The 25,592-nt window shown below is 33.1% G+C and overlaps 1 protein-coding gene across 2 annotated transcripts in view; it reads left to right on the forward strand.

Annotated features, from left to right (window-relative positions):
* The first annotated feature begins 1,805 nt into the window (after window positions 1-1,805).
* LOC127721969 (uncharacterized) overlaps window positions 1,806-25,592 on the forward strand; it is a 30,297-nt gene continuing 6,510 nt past the window's right edge. Inside the window, exons 1-10 of one of the 2 annotated variants that reach the window (XM_052228825.1) lie at window positions 1,806-2,089; window positions 11,707-11,981; window positions 13,764-13,997; window positions 14,374-14,707; window positions 16,396-16,571; window positions 19,912-20,385; window positions 20,877-21,136; window positions 22,556-22,781; window positions 23,001-23,135; window positions 24,282-24,417. In XM_052228825.1, coding sequence (XP_052084785.1) covers window positions 2,023-2,089; window positions 11,707-11,981; window positions 13,764-13,997; window positions 14,374-14,707; window positions 16,396-16,571; window positions 19,912-20,385; window positions 20,877-21,136; window positions 22,556-22,781; window positions 23,001-23,135; window positions 24,282-24,417 — 2,317 coding nt within the window. In that variant the 5' untranslated portion in view covers window positions 1,806-2,022. The remainder of the gene's footprint in view (window positions 2,090-11,706; window positions 11,982-13,763; window positions 13,998-14,373; window positions 14,708-16,395; window positions 16,572-19,911; window positions 20,386-20,876; window positions 21,137-22,555; window positions 22,782-23,000; window positions 23,136-24,281; window positions 24,418-25,592) is intronic. The other variant, XM_052228818.1, reaches the window with a different exon arrangement.

The raw sequence follows: 25,592 nt of genomic DNA on the forward strand, positions 1-25,592 counted from the left end.
AGGCTCGAGAGTTGGATCATCATCTATTTTACTGATTTTGCATGGGTAGGCTTAAATAAATCTTTTTGCTTCAATTTTGTCAATTTCTTTGACTCCGACATATCTATATTACTGAAAACTACCGCAAAGGAGATCTCCAATAAGGAGAGGACAATGTTCCATCAGTCTTGAACTGGCAAAGGTTATGAATCAATAACAGCAATAAGACGATACAAGTTGGTAAATTAGCATTAAGTAGTGATTCTGCTGCACAAGGTGGAAATTGTTTAAAAGATTAAAAAGGTTTTCTTTTATATTTTTTTACCGAGGGGTTGCCTCAACGTAAGCTACGCCAATGCATAAACATAGTAGCTCATAGTAATGCACGATTTTGTGCAATATCCACAGAAAGATTATGCAGAATTTGAATACACTAAAAAATAAAAGATAAGTCTCATTCTTGCCTTAAAAAATCTATCCCGGAAAATGCCAGTCTTACTGATTTTTATAAGAACAATCGTAAAAATATGAGCTTTATCAATAAGTCTATTTGCCGTAAAGACATATTTAAAAACAATATCAAATTTATTTAAGTTTAGTATTAAATAACATTTTCATAAAAGCTGTATCAGCCATGGTGTTCAGCCATCTTAAATCCCTATTTGTTGGATAAATTTTAGTAAAACTTTTTTAGTAATGAAATTAATATTACGGCCATACGGGTTATCGAAATCTTTGACGTCACCTATTATTTTGTGCTGATAGTTTGATGTGACATTTACACACACCCACGTCTCCCTTTATTTATATAACAAATGTAAACTCCAGTATAGAAAGAACCAACTGAACACCACCATCACAGAAAGAATAAATCACAAAATGGAATGGACAAGATGTTTTAAGTCACTAATACATTTTGGTATGCAGATTGACCGGTTGCAGATTGCCGCGATAAAGTCTAATTCTAAGGTTTAATTAACTATCGTTGAAGTTTGTACACAAAATGTAAGTGTAAGTAAAGGTGACCAAATTTCCTAGGTAAATTTACAAAAATCTTGTTAATTTGCGGCAATGTCGTCTAGATAACTGCAGGTAGTGTTGAAAAGATTTATCCATTTGTTTTGCGTAAGATCTACATGATTATTAACAGTTAGAATAATATCAGCAGTAAGAAGTGCACATTAACTTTCCATTGGAATACCAGTTACTTGTCAGTATACCTGGGCTCTCGGTCATAAAACTTTACTCAGTACTCGGAGAACAAAATTTGTGCTCGAAACACTCAAATCAGTGTTTTGATTGGTTGGTTTCTGAGTCTGAGTACGATAATCTCACTCGAAAGTTTTATTACCGCAAGGCCGGTTACTTGTCAGTAAATAGGTTGGTATATCATTCACATATGGGTAAACACAAAATTGCAACACCTGCCGAAATAGCCTATTTTATTTTAAAGATTTTGTCGATGTGGGTAGGCTAGCATATTTTTGGTGTAAGCTCATTTAAATTAATCCTAGTTAAAGAGGAGTCGTTAGTAAGATATGCGAGGACAAAACCCGATGCAGACCGTCATTCGAGAAACGAAGACACACACACACACACACACTGCCAACAAGGCGGTAACATTATCCAGGACCTTTATCTATCAGTATCATTCGATATTTAATGAAAGTTTAACTTCTAGCTAGCCGAATCAATATTTTCTAATTAAACAAACAGAAACGGAAATATGGATTTTAATATTCTCTTTTAAACTGCTACAACTAACCGAACAGATTAAAATATTAATTCTTCAAAACACACCAAAATGGAAAGGTAAAAATCGATAACATCCTTAAAGAATTGTTTCACACTTCAGCACTATTGATTTTAAATTCCATCTTTTCATTTATTTTATGTATTATTCATGTTTGAAATTTTCAATATGTAATGTCATATGTCTTTGACTATCCGTGGTTCGGTTGCTTAACAACGCGATATACCTGTTAAGGTGTGCTGACAATTTCATCCAGGATCAGCAACCTCTATGCGACAAAGTTGTGCACGATGAAGAAAATGGCGGGTCTGTATACCCCGCTTTGTCTACTGATTGTTGTTTCATGGACATATCTTGGTGAGTAAATCATAAATTATTAAAATTATTGTTTCTATGCTCACCTTTGTAATTTTCTTAAATAATTGAACACGGTCATTGGTCATTTATTATTCACCTTTTGTCAGAAGTGTTAAACTTTAAAATTATTTCAATTCTGTTTTCAATATTTAATTTTCCAAAAGCAACAAACACGGGGGAATCAATAAACCGATTCAATAATAAAACAAATTCCAGTTTAAAAGAGTCATCTTTTTAAAAATGGAATCTTGCTTTTATTGAACTTTGATAATAAATGCATCGCTTTAAAATATATTTAAATTTGTTTAAAGGAAGGGCTTAAAGTTTAAGTTATTAGAAGGAAAGGGTTAGGATCGAAGAACGACAAATGATTTTATTTGTGATCATAAACAAAAGGTAGCAACATCCAAGATTGATTGATAGATTGTTATTTGCTTTCATGTCCAGCGGCCAATATTTCATGTATAATCAGGATGAGGACAAATTGATAATACACATGAAAGATTATTTCTGCGAAGTGGATCGACCGGGATAAAAGATGAAAATGTCATCTGTCCCTGGAAAAAAGTGGTATTTTGGATGGGAGCTTAAACATTTATTGCAATAGGTCGCCTATAGACCCCTCGATAATTGTTGAAAGGGTTTTTAACGAGCAGAGAGGTTGGTACTCTGCCCGCACGAACCCGTTTCGATTAAACGTGGCTGCGTATTTACACATCACGTTAAGGCAAACAGACGCTCTTACTAGCATATTTGGTTTTACTGCCAGATTGGAGAATCCCAGGGATGACCGTATTTCTATACCACAGTTAAGTCTACATCATATCTTAACTTACATCTAGAAATTGATCATGAGAGTGGTTGAGAACAAACATTTACGACAAAAGAGACGATTTTAGCTTCCCACTTGTGAACTTTCTATTTCCGTTTCCATGTAGCAACATTCCAGCAGCGCCAGCATATGGAGTATATGTCTCCTAGTTTATACTATTATACTTTACTCCAAAGCTTGCATTTCCTGTGATGACTTCCTTGGTAGAGGGTTGCTACTTACAAGGAAGATATGAAACCAAGAGTTCCAAGTGGTGAAGTTGAAATCATCCCTTGAAAATTTTACAGAAACTATTACGAGTTGGTTGACCGTTATGGAATATGTTTCATAGATGATTACAGATATGTTCCAATTGTCGTAACCACAATGACGTCCTATTTTCCTCAAATGATCCCTACCGATTTAGACTTATCACCGGGTTTGTACATACATGAGCAACACGACGTGTGTCACGTGTGGAGCAGGATCTGCTTACCCTTCCGGAGCACCTGCGATCACCCCGTCGGCCGGTTTTTTTGGTGGGGTTCGTGTTGCTCAGTCTTTTAGTTTCTATTTTGTGTGTTGTATCTTGTTATTTGTCTTTGGTCGTTTTTCTTTACTGACCATGCATGGCACTGTCAGATTGTTTTCGACTTATGGGTTTGAATATCCCTTTGGTATCTTTCGCCTCTCTTTGCCAAGGTACAAGATATTACAAAAGTAAATCATTAATGGTTCGTTTCATGGTACTAGATATTCAAATAACATAACAGTCATTCATAATTCCATTTTATGAAATCTGAAAAAAGACTACATATCTACACACAAATAATTATATGAAAAGAAAGTAATGTTTGATCGAGATCTTTTCAAGTATCTATTATATTCATGAATTTATTTCGCTGTTCTGCAATAAAGCATGACATGTCAATGCAGGAATACCAAACAGTAATATAATCAATCCCAAGAATGACATTGGAAACAAAATATGAATGACTGGTCTAGTATGACATGTTTGTATTGATAAGCACCAGACTCAACCTCAAGGGTGACTGGGGTAACCGAAATATGGCTACTCGGGTACTCCTGTTCGGAAGCTATGTCATATGTAAGGAGGACGCCAGTTTGTTTTTGCACCCAGCCACATCTGTTCAAAGTGGGGACGTTGGTTCAACGCGTAGTGTGCTAAGAGTAACACAACTCTCTCGACTCTAAAATCCCTTGAAAAAAATCCGTTGGAAGCTCGTTGAATGTGACTTAGTTCAAGGCAAATTTTCTGCAGATAACCAAATTCCCTGTTTTACTACTAGATCGTCCAATTTCCGCTGTGCTTTTCGGTCCAGCTATGTTGTAGAATCTACTTTATATTTGATGTCTGTCTAGATGTGAAGTGTTACACATTCAGGTTCTCATTTTTTTTTTAAAGTTTCACAGAAATTCATATTATGTTTTTATTTGGAAGATTGTTGAGAAACAAACAAACAGTATCTCAATCACTACAATCCTGCTTTTGTTATATGCGGGGTACAGATACAATCATGATTAAAATTGAAAGGTTCTTTATGTTTGTCAATAAATAACCAATTGTCATTCTAGTATTACAATTCTGAAAGAAAAATACTTCGATACCTTTGTTAGGGTTTTTTTCATCAAGTCCGTAGCTTATTCTGAAAATTTTAGTGAAAGCAGATTTAAACAAAACATTAAGTAATTTCCAATATGAAACTAAAATAGCTATAGATAATTGAGGCATGTGATTAACGTTTTTATTTTTTTTTCTTTTATTTCGAGATTTAATTTTTTGTTGTCAGCTTTTTCTTTCTTTTTTTTTTCTTTTTTTTTTTTTGAGAGAGAGATAATTTTAGAAAATACGTATTACTATATACTAGGAAATGTTAGCGTTGTTTTACAGTTAGAACAAAGTACAATGTATATGGTAATGTTGCAAAGGTTGACCTAAACTGCAATTGCAAAAAAGTCAAAACTTTTCCCTAAATGGGAAATGCATTTTTTTAATGGTTCCAAATATTTTCTACACTTTGTTAAATATGAATTAAATTTTCTGGATGTTTTTTAAAAACTTAAATTAATTATCATTCAATAAAAATAATTCCGACCCTGAGTTTCACAAGATCTTATTCTGAGTACCATCTTGGGGTGTCGGTAGAATGAGTACAAATAATTGTAACCTTATATTCCGGAAAAACAATATTAGAATTTCTACATGTCTTTCTTAATCATAAGAACATTAAGAAATTTAAATTGAAGTAAACTAACAGTTCCCACTAAGTCTTTTAATTTTCTGTGCTGGAAAATCAACAAGTTAAATTCCCAAAAGACAATACACATTAACACTTCAATAATTGATTTTACTTCTGTCTGTGCATATTTAATACCATAAAATTGATTTTTAAATGATATGATGTTGTGTCGTGTTGTGATTGGTGACAATGTGAAAAGACGTCATTTCTCTGTATTATAGTATTTATAATTACCATGATTACAGACATATTACCTAACATCAAGCATGCATGAGCGATATAATAGTTTCTTGAAAATAAAGAAATATGTTATGGCCCTTACTTTTGAATTAAAATACCGAAAATTTTAATAAAATAAAAAAAAATGTAATCGTATAAGATTACTGTATATCATAGTAGTATAATCTCTCATGCAGGAGGAGGGGTTGAGAGGGGGATTGACCACCATTACCGATTTTTGGGCAAGTTACCATGTAAATTATTAATGAAGAGGATGTTATGTATTAAAAACGGCCTATTTTCGGGACATTCAAAGTGTTTTGGCGTTAACAATGTATATCTCTTATTTTCTTTGCATTTCTATAATTTATCTTCTACAGGTCTTTCTTTTACTTACAACATTCTTTAGATGGCGACAATTTTATTTAAGGGGGTAGGATTTTTCGTGTGGACGGAATAGTCATCTTCTCCTGTTGTAAGACAGCCATATTTCTATCAAAAAGCTTATTAATTATCAGGTCTTACAAGCAAGTTCATTCATTTGCCAAAATCCTCTCTCCCCCCCCCCCCCCGGGAGGAAAACCTAATATGGTTATACCCTTACTATAAATATTCTGTTATTTTTACTTGGTATATTATATATTACATAAAAAAGAAATCATATTGAAATTAAAGTTGGGTAAACGAATGGAAACCAAAACGATTTTTAAACAGGTCATATTGAAACGAACATGTTTAACCCCGCCACATTCTATGTGTGTCTGTCCCAAGACAGGAGCCAATGATTCAGTAGCTATTGTTTGTTGCTGTCTGTCATATTTGTTTTTAGTTTATTGTTTGTCATAAATCAGGCCAATGTTTTTTTCCGTTTGAACTGTTTCACACATTTTGTCACCTTATTTTATATTCATAGTAAATGGGACAATTTTTATGTAGACAAATATAATTGTTAACTTAATGTTGACTGTGCAAAGATGCAGAAGAATATAACAATGTGCAATTAGCAACCATAAGTTGAAGAAAAACTGACAACAAAAAGGCAACACACAAAAGCCTACATATCTCTACACATAAAACTGTTAAGATTCAGATACAAAGAAAAACACCAAAAACTGGGGTGAACTGTTCAACTAGTGGCCTATGTCGTGTTGCAAGCAGGCGCGGATCCAGGATTTGACGTTAACGGGACACTCCTGAGAAATAGAAGTTATTGGACCATATGTTGACAAAAAACTAGCTGTTTATTTTATCTATATTTTTTAAAAACATTTTTAGGGTTGGCTGTATGCTCCCCCGTCTGATTCCGCGCCTGGTAAGAGGTGTGGATTTAAATGAAATGCGTTTTCTGTCAAGACACTCTCTGCAGTTTTTTTCATTTATTGAACATATCTACTTTAATTGTTTTATTGTATTACCTAATGTGACAAATAAGCAAACAGCCGTGTCTTTATACAAACGACTGTTAAGTTAAAGACAAAAAAAACCAATCATTTACATTTAATATGATATTGACAAACAAACCATGCTCACTTGTATTCGTACTTGATGATGTTATTTTTCTGAACAGGCAACAAACCGTACATTATTGATGTTTCAATATGAGACATCCGCGATATCGCGGAACGTCGATTATGCTTATTTTCTGTATTTCCATCGATAACGGCTGAAGTAAGTAATTATTTGAATATTATTGGAATTAGATGAATGCTTTTCGTCAAGCTTTGATGAGCGACTACAATTGATGCATCACGCGATGTTGCGAAAGACACAATTTACTGGCTTTCATATCAATCAACTGATATTGACGTTGCTACAACAGGGTATATATTCCAGAATGATGCATATTGTTCTTATCGTTTCAATTAATAGACCACTTTCGAGTTCATCCTTCACCGGAAAAAACTCGTCAATTATGCGCGCCTTTATGACGTCATTTACCAGATAGAGGGGATCGCCTGTATCCCTGCACTATTAACGTTCATCAAGCGTCTTAGTGATCGTCATTGTGCAGGATAAACTAGAAATAATGTTTGTTTTGTAAGTATTTAATCACAATTCCCTAATGACAGTCGTGCTGATTGTCAATTATGAGAATTTAATTTGCCGAATAATTCGTGCAATATAGCATTATAGTTTTCCAACCACTTGCTCAACATTGGAACGGAAGTGACGATGCCCCTAAACGCACGAATGATGTTCACTAAAACCAAAGTTTTTGACGGAAATGCATCGAACTCGAAAGATGTCTATTGCGTCAGGATTACAGTGCCTAGATTTTGTGAAGAAAATTAAAAGGATTTTTGTTTTATATAATTGTTTTTTGGGGCATATTTCTTTCACAGTGTACTGGCTTCTTTCGTTTGGGTTGAAATGAAATAGTAACAAGTCACAAGATTGGATTTGCAAAAAGGCAGGAATGCGATATTTGAAAGTTTCTCACATTTCTGAGGAAACTATTGCAAATAAGGATTGTAAAAATCGTGGCCTTGTAAAAAACACGGCCTTCGGCAATGAGCAAAACCCATACCGCATAGCAAGCTACTATAGGCCACGAAGTGATAAATGTCAAACAATTCAAAAGAGAAAACTAACTTTGATTTATGTAAAAACAAATATGATATACAGCAACAAGCGATAGACACTGAATTACAGGTTCCTGACTTGAGACAGGCACATATTGAATGTGGCGAGGTTAAACATGGTTGCGGGCTCTTAACCCTCCGCCTGATTTCATTCCATTCTATGATAGAAAATCAAAGAATATGGGGTATTCATCCATGACACAAAATCAGTACACGCACAGCAAAAAAAACATAAAAAAAAGCAACTAACAGTGCTTTTTTTGCTGTTCTTCATCTCAAAGTCACAGTAAGGCCTTCAACACGGAGCAAAAAAAAAACTCTCACCTCACTGCACGATTAAGACTGCTCCCACCCCCGGATTGAGCGGAATTCTTTGCAAATAATTTGAATAGACTTTGTAAGATGTAGCACCACTAAATCGGTCCTGGTAAAAAAAGAACATACTGGAAAGTAGAACATATTTAAAACAAAATAGTTCATACACATAGATGTAAATATTTAACTACCGGTATATAGAATATATTTTAGTAATTAATGTATGAGATGAAAGGTGAAGTACAGAAGCCGGTTAGTGTCATGGTGGAGTTTTATTTTAAGTCGTTATAACGACTTAGCTAACTTGTTATAACGACTTAGCTTATCTAACTCGTTATAACAACTTAGCTAACTTGTTTTAACAACTTATCTAACTCGTTATAACAACTTAGCTAACTCGTTAACTCCACCATGACACTAATCGGCTTCCGTAGTGAAGGACTTGTGAACTTGTGAACTTTGTACAACACATATGTATGTATATTATATTGATCTATATTGGTCAAGATCATTCGCACAGGCGGGGTTGGAAAAGGGGATTTTTAGACAAAGTGTCAAAGCATCTTTTTGATTTGAAATAGTCAAAAAGTTGGTTCGCTTGATCTCAGTTCTTCATTGGTCTAAAATTCAATTATGTTCCTGCTTCCCTCTGATAAATCCATTGTGACGTAACAAAAAGGCGACAATGCATGATGACGTCACACAGAAAGAGTTAAAATCTTTATCAAGAAAGACATTTTATGTACGTATTTATGCTGTTCGAGATTATCTTAGTCGGGTAGGAAAAGGCGGATTCTTTATTTCATATCTGCATTTTGGGACAAAAAAAACATGAAATTCATATTGTTCTCAAACGAACGTGTATAGGCTTTTTACTAAATATGTAACTACTTGGTATTTTCAAAATTGGCGTAAATAAATTTGTTTGTTTATAAATATTTCAGTAATTTCTCAAGTAAAGCGGTGTGTATAAACTCCAATTCAGTGTGATGACCATTGTAAATTAAAATATCACTTTATATTTTGTATGCGTCCTAAGCGCGTTTCTGCGTGGGAAAAGAAGGAATATTTTGAAGTTTTTTTTTGTGTTTTTGTTAAAACATTTAACAAAAATGCTTCCCTCCCAAACCTTTCCCATCTTCCCGATTACAGCATCTGTACTTTGAGAATTTTAATGTTTTGAATGGCATTATTACTATTACTTTTTAAATTTGAAAAAAAGGCAATGTATAAAATATTAATTTTATAGAAAATACTTATTATAATAACCAAAGGAACTATAATTTCTTCAATATAGCCTTGTTTCAAATTTCAGAAATAGCAGACATAATTGTTAATTAGATACATTGTAACTGCATAAACAGTCATCCTTTTGAGTATCCTCTGAATTTATTTTTTTCTTTATTTCCTCATGCACATATTAAAGTCTGAAAATATTCTAAGAAAAAAACATTAAGTCTTTTAATAAGTCAATGAAAAAAATATGAATCTATACTATCAATTAGTATTACATTTGTTAAACTTTAAGTTTTACTTATGAAAAATATTTTCAAAAGCATTGCAAAAACAGGGCATGATATTATGAATAATAACGTATGACTAGCAAAGGTCTAATGCTCTCACAAAATCTGATAATTCAATGTTATACATCACATGAATACGTTCTAAAATTGAATAGTTGGTTTAAATAAACAGAAAAGCAAAAACCAACAAAGAAACACATTATAACTGTAACAAGTATAAAATTCGATCGTTTTAGCAATGATTTTTAAGATTCTTTAAGCTTAACCACTTGATGGGTTATAAGCATGTTTTTAATAAACAAAAGCAGTTTTATCTACATGCAATATTTTACAAAGCTGTTTTAGGCTCATTAGCTTTAATTGATTATCCAGTAACCTTTTTGTCATCGTAATATCTGAGAGTAAATAAGAATTGAAATGTACAAATGTTTGTTCAGTGACACAAAAACACAATCATTCAATATTTACATAACACTCAAATCGATGATAATTGTTGAGGTGAACGTTTAATACAATGTTGTTAGCAGGTTTTATCGAATCGGCTTGTTCCATTTAGAAAAATGTAGTGTTACCTGAAAACACGTGTAAGCTGGTGCTTTTTATATCAATTGACTTTAGTGCGTGTGATTTTGTGTTACTAGGTAAATAATCTGCCAAAATCGCAAAGCAGCTCTAAAAGCTTAGATATATGCATTTCGATATTTATAACATACATTGTTTTATTTATTTTTGTTGAAACGAATATAATATATGTCGTTTTCCCATCGTAAGGTCTCCATCCTGTAATATTGCAGTATACCAAAAATACAAGCATCGTCTCAAAGTGTTCTTTGACATATTTTCAAAAGTTCTTGGTCATTTGAATAATATGTACAATGCAATTCTTCGATTTTATATTTTAAATATCAAATTACAACGATAAAGATGTGTTACGTTCTTGGAAAGATACCGTTTGGACGATCGTTACATGTAATTTGTCAATGATAGTCGCAAATTTATATTTTAGGGAAATTTTTCTGCTTTCCGTTAAAAAAGTACGTACATAAAAGTTATCTACCCTGCACACCCCAAAATAACACCTACCGTATTTTAAATTACAATTTTTGTTTGCAAAATGTTTAGCTATCGGACCCCTGTATAGAAGTATCTATATGAGTCATAAACAATGCCTGTATTCTCTGAAATACCTATATCTATAGTTCGGAGTGAATGTGACAAGTGTTTTGTACAATTTGTTAGGTTTGCTTTTTTAAAATTTGCTCTTCGTTAGCATTGTTTCAGTGAATATCATGTCTTTTTTGTTCTATTGTATATATTATGGTTGCTATCGAATATACAATCATGTCCCCCAAAACCATGGTATCACGATAGAGTTCTCGACTAAGGTGCGGGATGTCATCCCTGTGGTATTTGCTGCTTCTCGTCAGCCAAACAATGCGGGATTATGGAGCAATAACAGCAATGAATGATCGGCCCCGTTTAGGAAACAAATGTGACAGAGTAAAGTTGCTTATCTCCTTGAAAACATTAAGCATTTACGTTACAAATTCGATTCGGTGTGTCGGCCAAGTACACTGTGAGTTTATTTTCATATCTCCGTTACATGACATCGTCCTGTAGATTTACGTGATATTTGACGCTGGAATATATGGAAACATAGATCAATCAGTCGGTTGTTTTATTCATTTATGGATGGGTAAGACTTTTTGGTCCTTTATCGGTTTGTAAAGTACATTATTTTACTAAAATTCAAAATTTATAAAAAAAAATATGACCATGTCGCAATGAGATTAATTATGTTCTCACGGAAATCAACTAGTTATTAATTTTGGGATAAAAGATGTCATATTTTATATTAGTAGATTGCTGCTTATTTCGTTTTATTTTATATTAACTTTTATTTTAGTTGACTGTGCCCCTCCGGCAGAACTTTCACTTGATGTCAATCTTGTTTCTGCATTTGATGCTGTTGAAGTATACATTGGTGGTATGACAAAAATGGAGGTCAAAGTAGCATTTCCGGTAGGAACGACAAATGCCGTTAGTATAGAGCTTTTGCCATCTACAAACGTAACCATTATGGCATTAGGTGAAATAACAGTTACTGATGCAGATACAGCATATGTCACAAAGACTGGTTCCAGTGCAATAGTCCGGCACATTACTGATGAAACATTAGGAGTAAGTTTCAATATCATTTTCAAAGTGCTCTTCCGGGAATATCGAACATTTGTCGCTACGTAGAAAATTTTATGGTTTCCGCTACTTTTGATTGAATAAGATTTTCATTTGAAACTGAGACTATTTGCATTCAAATGGAGGGGATTAAAATATTGAAATATTTAGACAGAATGTTAAAATTGCTGCTGTGTATAATTTATAGATTTTAGTACAAATAAAAAAAAAATATGTACGTGTACAGTAAGACGTGAGACAGTAACCAAAACGAGTCCCCAATGTAATTTGATAAAATACTTTTGATATCTGTTTTAATAAACTTTTTTATATTTATGTAATGCCAGTTTAAAACGACCTATTATATAAAAAAAGGCAAACGATTACTGTGTTGCTTACAAGTAAAAGACGAAACATAATATCGAACTCAGTAATAATATATTTTCCCCCATCTTGAAATTCGGCTAGTCATACAAAACTCGTACAGTAAAACAACCTTCCATTACAAATTTGCAATTCTAAAAGAAGCACATCAAGTACAAAAAATATTTGTTGAACTTCGTCTGGCGCTTGTGCATATTTTTAAGTCTTCGGATAGAAATTGAAATGCTCTTAATTTAAGAGTAAGCTTGTCACATTATTGTTTTTTTGGAAACATTTGCTTTCTTCAATAATTGGAAAGAGGTATGGCCAAAATCTACTAAAGATTTTTTCGCTCACATGGTCAAAATTTTAAAGTTGATGAAATGTAGTGGGGTTTGACATTCGGAACAAAGTGAACTCATTTATATAACTGAACGGCATCTCATAACTTTAATTCAAATAGCACTTTTGGCAATGGTAAGAAATTATCTTCATGTTCATGTTTTGGAAAAAAAACCACACACATTGCCAAAATCCTATAAAAATTGCAGTTTATAATTAGTTTTAAATATTTCTATTATTCACAGTTTCCGAAATATTTTTTGTTAGAATCTAATAGTAAACACAAGAAACTATGATACTGTAAATTTTTCAAGATTTCAAAACCTTATAAATGGCTCTGGTGGGAAATAATTTCAGAAAAAATAGTCCAATCTCTTAAAACAAATTGTTGAGGATTTCCCATGGAATATAAAATCCGATTGAAGAAAATTCGTAAACAAATGAATAAAGGCGCTTGGGCCATAGATCCATTTTTTTCTTTTCCATTTCTTTTATTTTTTTTTATTTATTTTTTTTTTGAGAAAGAGGAGAGGTATTTTTTTGGGGATAAATTTCATTTAATATTTCAACTTATTTTCCCTTATTTAATTTATTCTTGCTTTTATCCATACACACATACAATAACAGTAGTTATATGTGCTGTCCCTCTATTCTTATTTTCAACATAATTGTACGAGTAGAGCGGCAGAAGGTATAAACTACTGTCATTGCAAGATTGTATGGATAGTCGAGAACAAGTACACATTAAATAAGGAAAAATAAGTTGACAGATTAAAGAAAATTTGCTAAAATCGTATACAATCAATATAAAAAAGAAAGGGAGTACATGCCCCAAACCGAGTATAACGTATTTCCTATAAAAGTATTGAACATTTTTCCCTAAAAATAATCGATATCATAGAAAATAAATCCAATCAATACAAATGATTCCTTTCTACTTCAAGATGAAAACTTTGTGTTTTCAAGTAAAACTTGAATTTAAATCCATCAGACATTTTCTTTTCCTTGGGATTGAATTTGATATTCCTATTGTAGAACAGAATTTCATTTAAATACTAAAAAATATTCATGATTATTTTTCAGCAAAATGTACAACTGTCGACTCGTGCTGTGATTGATTTAGGAGACGTTACTGGCATTAACAATGGTGGAAATGAGGCCGACTATACTTATATAATCCAGTTTGAATCGTTTGTTGTGTCAACAGACGGACTGACGGACAATGAGACACACTGGGTCAGTGCAGGCGTTGAGTATGACAACAGTAATAGTATCTGGGTAGGACAGATTGCCCACTACATCAGAACCGCAACACTGGTTTGTTGAAATACATCGTTGTCAACTAAAGAATATTTATAATTTATGTCCGTCATTTATGCGTTAACGAGTTTTGTTGCTATTTGGATATTTTACTAAATAGACCGCTTTCTTGTAAATTTTGATTTTTGCGGCATGGAAAGGGTCAGTGCTGCGAGGAATGACTATCATTCGAATTTTTTGTTTATCAAAGTTTGAGAAGATTTTATATTTAAACTCTCTTTATAAATAATAAAATAATTTTTTTTTATTCATTTACTGTTATATTTTATTTCAAAACAATTGTAAATCTTCATGCAATCGATTTTGAATCTGCGACGATACATCAATAATATTTTCAGAAAAATACCATATATTAAAAACTTTTCTTTCTCAGGACAATGGGAAGTCAGCAACCTTTTCCATGGAAAATGTGACAGAAATAAAGAGAATGTCTTTAACCCCAGTTGCATTTGAGGCGTGGGTACCATACCCGAACTCATTTATAGCAGTCGAAGCTATATCACTGTCAACAACGAACGACCATCTCCGTGTTGTGTCATTGAAATGTATTGTAAGCGGAGCAACGACCAATTACGAATTCTACGACACTACTAGCACCACAACATTCTTGAACTATCCTCTGCTTCAGGCTTATGGAGCCGACTGCACAGCAGATCCAGGTGGAGCACGAAGACTCAGAGTACAGCTTGGAAATATACCGAACAGGGGTAAAAACCTATATCACGCATTTTATCTGATTATTTTTTAGAAATCTATCTTGGGTTAAATTTGAATAGAAAATCGTAGTATCTCTTCGTTACATAGTTAAAAAGAGTATACGTAAAGTAACGCATATAGGCGGTCGACAGTATTTACATACCCGGACGTATATAAAAATAAATATATGTAGTACGTATACCTTTGAGCATGCTGAGACATCTGTATGAATCAAAGACTAAATACCGATGATATAAACAACTACAAAATAGTTTTGATTTTAAAGGTAACCCTATTGAATAGATAAGTAAACAAACAAAAAGTTATCATTTTTGTTGTTGCCTTTTAAAGCCATGCAGATATTTGAACTACATATGCACTTATCAGTGTTTATCTGAGAAAAGTAATTTTCGAGAGGTAATTAATGTAGTCAAAAATTATTCAGGTGAATTTTTTGATTTTTATTGGTATGTTTGATCTCTAACACAGATTCAACTGTATATGTTTTTTTACGTCTGCATCTGCGGTGAGTCAGTGACTACATTTTAAAGGAATGATGATCGATATTTCAACCTACAGTATTTATACGCCCACAAATGAGGAATTTTCGTAATTGCTTTGGACATCCAACTGATTTTTATTCGAGCGCCACTGATGAGTTTTATGTAGACGCCTTCTGTTTTAAATTGTAAGCATCGAACCGTTGATGAGTATTTTGCTAGTACATTCCGCGATAACCAAGTTTGAGCAAATAAAAAAAAACTGCAGTGTGCATAATTTTGATATTTAAGAATTGAAAGCAGTCTGTATAATTACATTTTTATGCATTTTGATAATTACATGTTTATGCTACAACCATGAAATTACGAGTTTATCAAGCTAATCGTTTGTTAACCTGTGCATTGTTTTGACATTGTCATGGGAACCACAAGAAGTCATGAATGTTGCATTTTATAGGGAAAAAATTGCTTAATCTCTCGATTGTTGTCTGCCATTAAAAATTACGGATTCTAATGAAACATACATGTAATGTAATTATTCATCAATTATTCGTGTCAAAGATGAACGTTTTTTCTACAAGGTTTTTATGCGGGACTTAAAATTACTATTATAATTTGTAAGAGAATTCATTCCGATATTCTTAGACTGAAAGATTTTTACAAAGTTATTTCAGTTTGTTACTAAATAGAAAAATCCTTTTGCAAGAGCGTTTCTACAAGATAAAATTGAGAATGGAAATGGGGAATGTATCAAAGAGACAACAACCCGACCATAGAGCAGACAACAGCCGAAGGCCACAATGGGTCTTCAATGCAGCGAGAAACTCCCGCACCCGGAGGCGTCCTACAGCTGGCCCCTAAACAAATATGTATACTAGTTTAGTGATAATGGACGTCATACTAAACTCCAAATTATACACAAGAAACTAAAATTAAAAATGATCCAAGACTAACAAAGGCCAGAGGCTCCTGACTTGGGACAGACGCAAAAATGCGGCGGGGTTAAACATGTTTTTTGAGATCTCAACCCTCCCCCTATACCTCTAGCCAATGTAGAAAAAACAAGAGAGACTTTCGTTTGTTTTATTCGTTATATGTACACAAAATCAAAATCATAAAATAGACAATTCAGATATTGCAGACGTTGAACCAGAACAAATCACATCTTTTTTTGAGTTTTTATCTTATATATCGTTTAGGATCACGATTACCTGCCGCAGCTGGTGAAGTAGATAAAATAAAATTTGAAGCAATGGTACACATGAAATCAACCGCTATCCTGTCAGATGAATATCCATTTGGCGTTGGAGTAGAGATAGACGGATCTGAGGTCTGGGTAGCAACAATGAACGTCACTGCCATTCAAGAAGACCCGGTTTGTATTACATAAACAATGCATGTTATATCTGATAATTAAAACTAAGGAGCCAGCAACTCATAAATCATACTTTATGTATGCACAGAATTAAAGCACTGTGAATTCAGTATTGTTCGTTGGATACCCATTTTGATGGATTTCGTGGGTAAAGGTAATGCAAGAATATAAGTGTTCAAATGTAATATAGGCTTGTATGAAGACTTGGGCAAAACCACGAAATCGAATATCCACAAAACAACATTTTTTTTATCAACCCATGAAAGTTGGTACCACGAAAATAAATGAATCAACAGTACACTAAATAGGTTACTAGTATACGTTTCCATTCTCTATTCTACGTATATAAGAGAGTTCTTTTAAATGTTCGTAAACTTCTACCTCATTCTTTTTTGATTTTACATAAAACAGAAGTTTGCTTTTTATACCTTTTTTAATTGTTTCAATTATACCTGAGCTGTCTATGTGAGTCAGATCACAAAACCAGAAGTCAGACGGCGAGACAGGATTGAAATAACATAAATATGTATTTAGCAACTACTTGTATCCAGACGCATAAAGCATTATACTCCAATATATATCTATAAAGGCTTGAATCGATTACAGTGTACTGTGATTATACATATTGTTATATACCTGTATATGCATGCAACTATTTTTGCATTGCAGTCAAATAAAGTAGTAATCAAATTAAGGGAGTAAAAGAGAGAGGGGGGAATCTTAAACATCTGTACGTAAATAGTATTATTCTTTTATATTGCTAAAGCTATAAAAATATAGATGGTTAATGACAATGTGCAATGTAGGAATCGGAATTTAAAAAAATAGATTAAGGTAGTGGTGATAGATTTTTAATATATAATCAACCAACATACGAGGTTAAGACAAATTGGTAGTTGAACAATTGGCAATAGTATGTTTGTGTATAAACTCTTCTTAAACAATGGATAAAGGAATAACAAAGTGATGCACATAAGAATGCCAGTCCTAGAATGTAAACATGGTGCTTATTTCCAACAAAAACAGCAAGAACATTAAAACAATTCAAAAACTCCCTAAAAGCAAAAGAATGTAATCAATTTCAAACGTGAAATATCATATTTCTACATATATCTTGAATGCCAATTCTTCAAGTAATATAATAAAAACTGGTACACTAAATCTACCAATACATCTTTTGAGATTTTAAAGATCATCCAGTTTATGTATAAAAAGATAATGCATTAATTCCTACCACTATCAGTTTTCATTCACCTACTATAATGCCTGAAATTATTGTTGACACAGACGTTGCGCACGATGTTGGTATTACTTAGCGTTTCACGACGTTCCTCAAAATAAGGCGATTTCGACGATTTCAAAGAAAGTTTCAGGCGTTCAAGCATATTATTGATGATGTCAATTTACTGTTGTGAATTTGGTAACCGATTTCGGTTTGTCTGAAAAAATGCATAAATTTACAAATAAAACTCAAAGTGGTCGTATAGATATTTTTTTAATGAAATTCATTTACAGGAGTTGTCAGTCTTTCCAGGCCATAATTGATAATTTTCCTTTCGGCAGCAGTTCGCATTAATGAATCCGATACAATAATGTCGAAATTTACACAGATTTATTTTTAATATAAATTAGATTTTGAATTCATATTCTCCTATTTTTTGCATATTTATTCCTTTTGTTGCATTTCTTCCCGTTTCCGTTTCCTATCTATATTTTATCATTTCCCGATGCTTTCTTTTTCGCAAAACATTTAGGAAGTTAAACATTCGGGACTCATGTTTTAAATTTTCTCATTTCCGTATTTTTGTGGCATATCCTTTGTTTGTTATAATTGCCAGCAATTGGTTTTCTCTATTTTATTTTATTAACAAAAAAATATACATGTTACTTTTGACGATTTAAAACTTGCAGATAGACAATGTTCCTTAAATAAAACAAATATGCTATAAAAAAATCCCTAAGATCCCGATATTTTTTTTTATATCGATCTCATTTGGTCAACATTTGAATTTTAACTTAAACTATTCCTTTCTCATACATTGGTTGTATTGTAATTTATACATGTATTTTTATTTTTATTCGAATTAAACTGGAAACAAATAATTACGATATAAAATTAAAAACCAGAGCATGACATCAATTACGTTTTGCGAACGTTGGGACAAAACGGCTATACTTTTTGAAACGATCTAAAAACCTTGTTGCCTAACGAAAAAATATTAAACACTATATTGTTTAAGAAGAAAAACAGAAAAACCTTTACCGCCAAGTTTTATTTTTTATGATCTAACTATGCTTATTTGAAAGACAGCTGGTTAAAACCTCAATTTTAAAGAAAATACAGCGTTTTTTTCGTTGGGACAAGATGGCTATACTTTTTGAAGTCATTGCAATAGAAACTATACGCATGGTTTCCGGCAAAAAAATATCATGAACCAGGAGAAGAGTAAAAAAACTTTCAAAATATAATAAATATTTTTCTCTCAGCTTTTTCAATTTCACGGTATAAATGCGCAAACCCGAAATATACTTACTTTGCATACGGTTGGACATTTTTCAGACCGTTTACAAAAATAACATTTTCCGGATTAAGGTTTCAGTGATATTGATTTTGCTTTAACACGCGAATAATTATAACGATAGCAATATTATTGTGAAGTTGTACGATGGTCAGAGAAAAAATACCGTAGGAGAGAAACGGAACTCTGATCTTTTGCACACAAAATGAAACGTTGGACATTACGTTTTTGCGTAAAAATGGGATAATTAAGTGTTATAATTCCTGGTGTTTTAAATTTTGGTTCCTTTTTTTCTTTAATTTCAAGTCTAATGGAATGAATTCAATCAGAAATCACTATATTTTTATCGAACTGACCAGTCTACGTATTTATTTTTATGCTAATCTATAGCAAAATGGAATTGGTACCAACATCGTGCGCAACGTCACAATGTATTTACACTTTAAGAAGATCTTAATAAAAATAAGGAGATGTGGTATAATTGCTAATCAGAAACATCCACCAAATGACGTGACTGTAAGCAATTATAGGTCACCGTATGACCTTCAACAATGAGCAAAAAGCATGCAGTATATTCAGCTTTAACCAACGCCCTGATTACTGTTATAACAATAAACGAAAAACAGATATGACAGACAGCAACCATTGAATATTTTTTGAATTACAGGATCCTGACTTCGAACAGGCATATAATGAATTTGTCGGGGTTAAACATGTTTGTCAGCGCTCAACCCTTTCCCTAACTTAGGGAAATGCTGTAACAGCATAACATTGTGTTTTCTGTCTTCAAAACTAATGTTATATTGTATATCTATCTGCAGATTGATTTCCCTCTAGACAGCTTTACAGCTGTTGGCGGCACAACAAAGAGTGTCGGAGAGGGTTTTCTCGCTACGGCTTCTGTAACCTTTGAACAGAGAGGACTTGTTTCAGTTATTTATAAAGTTCAGTCGTCCAAAAATGGGGGAGGAACATCCGGTATTATGATATCACAGGCATATGTTGAAAGTTCTGGGACAAACGTTGAATGCGGTTCTGTCACAACAACATACGATTCATCTGAAGTAAATGGAATTGTGGACATTGCATATGTAAACATTACAGCAGCTAATCATGGAGCTAATTCAAGTGACCCGAATGAAGACAAGATAAATATCAATGTCGCCATGGTCGGAGGTATTGGCTACGCAGTAGACGGTGGTGTTTACGACGTCGACATATCTATACATGATCCAAACGCTGGAGGGCATACAAGTAAACTAACTTACACTATGAGCGGAACTGTTACATATGACGTGAGTAATATCAAATCTCCCCTTTATTATAAAAATAGGAGAATTCATTTGTTAATGTAGGAAATATTTTAAAAAAAGACGACATGAACTAGGTATTCAGGAAATTAAAATCTTAGGAACCATCTATCGTTTTTCGAAGTAGAAAATGGGCGAGCTTTGATTTTGAGTATGGAAATACTTTATTTTTCTAGACTGTATCTTCTGTTAATGTCTGTTCTCCTTGTGTCTTCTGTTAATGTCTGTTCTCCTTGTGTCTTCTGTTAATGTCTGTTCTCCTTCTAGACACCATAATGAAAGAAGTAATTAAAGTAATGCAACTATTCTGAAAGTTTTTAACTAAACTCTCTTTTTACACCTTACACTAATGAAATGGTTGGTGCCTAACTTGCCTTATTTGAAATGAATACAAAACAAAAATAGTTATCTTCGAAAGATAAATCCTTAACTTTATATATCAAACGGTAGTACTTTAATTTGTGTGTTATTTACAGACCAACACTAACCACACTTTTGAATTGACGAGCGATTGTGGCGAGAACCAGGTCATCACGGAAGGTTCAACCTTTGACCTACTATTGACAATCACCACAGAAAGAGGGTCGAATCCAGAAAGCCTACAAATTGAGTTTCCTATTCCAGCTAATGTTACTGATGGAACGTTTGCTGTCTGTGGAATTGAAGTAGTAAAGATGGGGAAGAACTTGGTATGCTTCAATCCTGTCCAGCTTGTTGATAGTGCCAATAAAACAACGTATGTTACTAGAGCTCTTAGCTAAAAAAAATATCATAGAAATGGCGTGTTTAATCTTTTAAATCAAACCTTTTATTTTAATAACTAATTTCACAGGAAAAATAAATACTTTGTTTCAAAAAAAAAAAAAGAAAAAAAACTAATTGATTTAAATTGAAAGTTACGGACGAAACAAATAACGACACTGAGCTTAAAAAATATTGTTCATGTATGTGCATGGAAAAAACCCAATCCCCTTCAATGAAAAAAAAAACCGACACACACTCAGAAAAGTCGGTGCATAATCATGAATTCATGAATACGTTTCTGTTGCCAAGGTTTCTTTGCAAGTATAGTAGTTAGCAGAAAAGTTACATTTTCCAAGATAATATTTTTCAAAACCTAGTCCGATTGCCAAGTCCGTCAGGTGAACGTCCATGCTATAATTCAATTTTTTTCTAGCTTTCCGACTAGACCTGTTCATTTGTAAATATATTACTGTAACAAATAATTATTTTTTTATGTTGAATTGAATTTTACCTATTTCATAAAGTAAATGCAAATTGCACAAGGCTTGGTCCAAATAGCTTTTTACTGTCCAATATCTTGCAAGTACGAAAAAGACCGAACGAAAGTATACTTTGTCTGTTTTTGTAATTGCACAACGATTGAAAGTTTACCATGTATTTGTTTTAAAGATAAAAGTTGAAAGTCACTCAGTGAAAAAAATAGACGACCGCGATCTTAAATCGCTTTGAAGTCCGAAAAAAGTAATAGCTAACATATATAGATATAAGAAGATGTGGTATGAGTGCCAATGAGACAACTCTCCATCCAAGTAAAAATTCATAAAAGTAAACCATTATAGGTCAAAGTACAGTCTTCAACACGGAGCCTTGGCTCACACCGAACAGCAAGCTATAAAGGGCCCCAAAAATTACTAGTGTAAAACCATTCAAACGGGAAAACCAACGGTCTAATCTATATAAAAAACGAGAAACGAGAAACACTTATGAACCACATCAACAAACGACAACTACTGAACATCATATTCCTGACTTAGGACAGTTGCAAACAATTGCAGCGGGTTTAAACGTTTTAATGGTACCAAACCTTCACCCTTATCTGAAACAATAATGTAACATCACAACATAGAAAGACACACATGTCTATTATAAATACGACGTGATAAGTGAGCGTTACAAACAAACGTTCACTTAATCTGACCCAGTCAAATGATGACCTGTGCGCGTCAAGAAATGGTCGCGTCCACACTGTTATTAATTCGATAGTATAAACACATCGATTGTGAGTGAACTTATGAAATATGTGACCTATAGTTGTAAACTTATATGTCTGTTGGTATCTGGTAGAGAGTTGTCTCATTGGCGATCATACCACATCTTTTTATTTTATAATTTGTTTGAATTTTACTTTCAGTCTTAGTGATGGTACTTATGAGTATGTTGCTATGAACATGCAGCCTGCATGTAATATGCTCATATTTGACGACGAAGAAGAAGATAAATTGGTACTGCGAATCAAGTCAAGATTTAAGGAAGGAGTTAATATAACAAGATTAGAGGAATATTGGTTCGGAATTGGTTCTAAGTACACATCCACACAAATATGGGTAGCTCAGTATCCGCTCTATGGACAGCCTATAGTATGTTAATTTCTTGATAACATGTAATATACTGCAATATTTTGGTTTTGTTTCTTAGTTGAAGATTTGGTAAAAATCATTCTTAAAATAGATCATATTTTAAAATTTTTGAAAATGAGTTTATCACACTGTTTATGTATATTTTAGATTGCATCAAACGCGATCTCTTAAAATTTTTTTTTTAACCAAAAACTTAACTTATCATATATTTTCACATAGTACGACTTTGAGGGTCCAGCTATCATCACGCATGTTAACATTCTGAACAATATCAACGACAACTCCACATTCCCAGGAAATTACTCCATCTCAAGAAGTTTTGACGGTACTAGCTTCGATACACTTCCAATTGAGGTAAGTAAAATTGACAATTTCTCGTGGAAATATTGACTGATTGCTGATTCTGAACGTTATTATCTAAACATCCGTCTAAGTGGCGGAATAGAAATCCGTGATGGTCGGAGAGAACCACCAACGTTAGACAGCTGAATGACAAACTCTGACCTCTTTAACATAAAGTGCATTACATTATACGAAATATTCGTGTATTGTGTCTTTATTTAGAGGAAGAGAAAATGCCACAGCCATTGCATACTAATGATATAATTGCTTACATCTACTTCATTTGAACTTTGGTGGATAGTTGTCTCATTGGCAATCATACCATATCTCCTTATTTTTATAAGTAAGCTCAAACGATAGCATGTGAAGACGAAATTTATTTCCATCCAAATGTCATCATAGAGATTCCGCTTTAGAATTTCACTAAAAGGGAGAGCTTGTGTATATACATGTAACCGGAGAGCACGATTCTGATTTTAAAATCACATTGCATTCTCCTGGAGTCGAATCCGGGTCCTCAGTGTTCAAAGTGGACGCTCTTACCCACTGAGCCAAAGAGGTACTGCACTAGCTCAACAGATTAAGGCTATCTAAGTATTTACTACTATTGGGGATTGGGGATAGTCAGGACCATAACAATATACACTAAATCCAATCGATAGGTTATACAAAATGGAATAAAAAGAAAAGACTTCATAACTACAACTAAACAATAATGGTACATTTGATAGGTTAAAAAATTGCAGGAGGGCCCTTGCAGAACCTTCAAACTGATGTTCCAATCATTCTTTAACGTACAGTGAGCGGGACACTTACCTGCACGAGACATGGGATTAACATTTCCTTTATAAACGGACGTAGCAGCGTATTTGTACATTCGTCACAACCAAACGGACCTCCCCACCCCACCCCACCGCACCCACATTACAAAAGTTGTAATACCGGATTGGATAGGTCCAAATTATCATATATCTTTACCACACAGTCAATCCGTAGCGTGTTTGTGACAATAGAAAAAGTCAAACACTTGTGTTTTCTTAAAATAATTCCTTTTATAATTCGCGTGAATTTCGCCTATTTCTGCCAGTCATGGGAAAATACACGTACATTTGTAATTTTTTAAATATTTAATGAAAAAGCTTTTTGTCCCATTTGTAGGTTAATGCACCAGTGGACAATGGAACTCATTCTATATATACATTACAAAGCCCATTGATGGCAAAAAAGGCAGGTCTAATGACAGAAAACTGTAATTCCATGTGTGGCGTTGATTACGACTTTACTTATGTTTCACGTGAGTAATCTGTTTAGGCTAATAACAATAATAGTAAAGGAAAATATTCTAGATGTATCGATATATGAACAGTTTTCTAATTCACTTGTCTTTTTCATTAATACATGTTGTCTTTAGACAAGTTTAGTTTCATTTTCTTCTTATGTTTATAATTGAAATGCCCTCACGGATCCTTTGATTAGAACAGAAACATATTTGATTAGATTTGTAGGTCATGCATGATCTTTCTTGCATAATTATGACATCTACTTGGCAACACAACTAACCTAATTTTAAAGGATTAAAATATGCATTATTTCTTTATTACAAAGGTGATCTGTATCAATAGTATTGGTATGTCAACATCGGGCCATACAATGTAAATTGGAACTTGTTTAATGAGAGGCAGTAGAATAAGGGGGAAGGGGGGGGGGGGGGGGTTCGGCCATAAGATGCTGGTTAATTTTTCATGCTATATCCTGCTTATATATCTTTTACCGAGATATTTTGACTTCACTAGTAAACCAATTTTGAACTGAAACGGTAATTTCGATCTGAACAACTTTTAACAGACGGAACAATAAATTGTTAAGTCATTTTCAATCTTTCTGTTGATTTTAAGACTAAGTGTTTGTTTTAAAGATACAGTTTCAAAACTGTAAATTAAAAGTGCACTATATAATTGATATCACATTCTATTGTTTGACTTTTTAAGTTAGGTGACAATATTTTGAAAAATGTTTGTTTTTATTTTCACGATTTTGTCAACGTCATTATTTCCTTCTTATTTGAGATATACTTTATCTATTAAACAGGCCATTAAAATGCTATTCGGTAATTTCTAGGTACTCAAGAAAAGTTGTAGCTAGTATTCTAGTTTGGACATGAGCTTCCACAAAAGCATTGTTTTCAGATTGAAGTTCGTTCTATAAAGTTACTATGAGTTACTACTGCGACCACTATTATTTAAAAATTCGGCAAAGAATATGATGTAGGACTGTATGTTGGGTTGTTATGAAATTGAACGCATTGAGATGATAGTTATATTTGGACATTTCCGTTTTTTATTTTTTTTGTTGCCTTTGGATGATCTTACTAAGTATAAATATTTGTAACCTAAGAAAAGAGCGTGCGCGGTGGTTTCCTATGTTTTCATGTATGAAATATACGAAACAGTGAGCTACTGGGTAGAATGT

This window comes from Mytilus californianus, unplaced genomic scaffold, assembly GCF_021869535.1.
Source record: "Mytilus californianus isolate M0D057914Y unplaced genomic scaffold, xbMytCali1.0.p SCAF_1, whole genome shotgun sequence".
Classification (NCBI taxonomy): domain Eukaryota; kingdom Metazoa; phylum Mollusca; class Bivalvia; order Mytilida; family Mytilidae; genus Mytilus; species Mytilus californianus.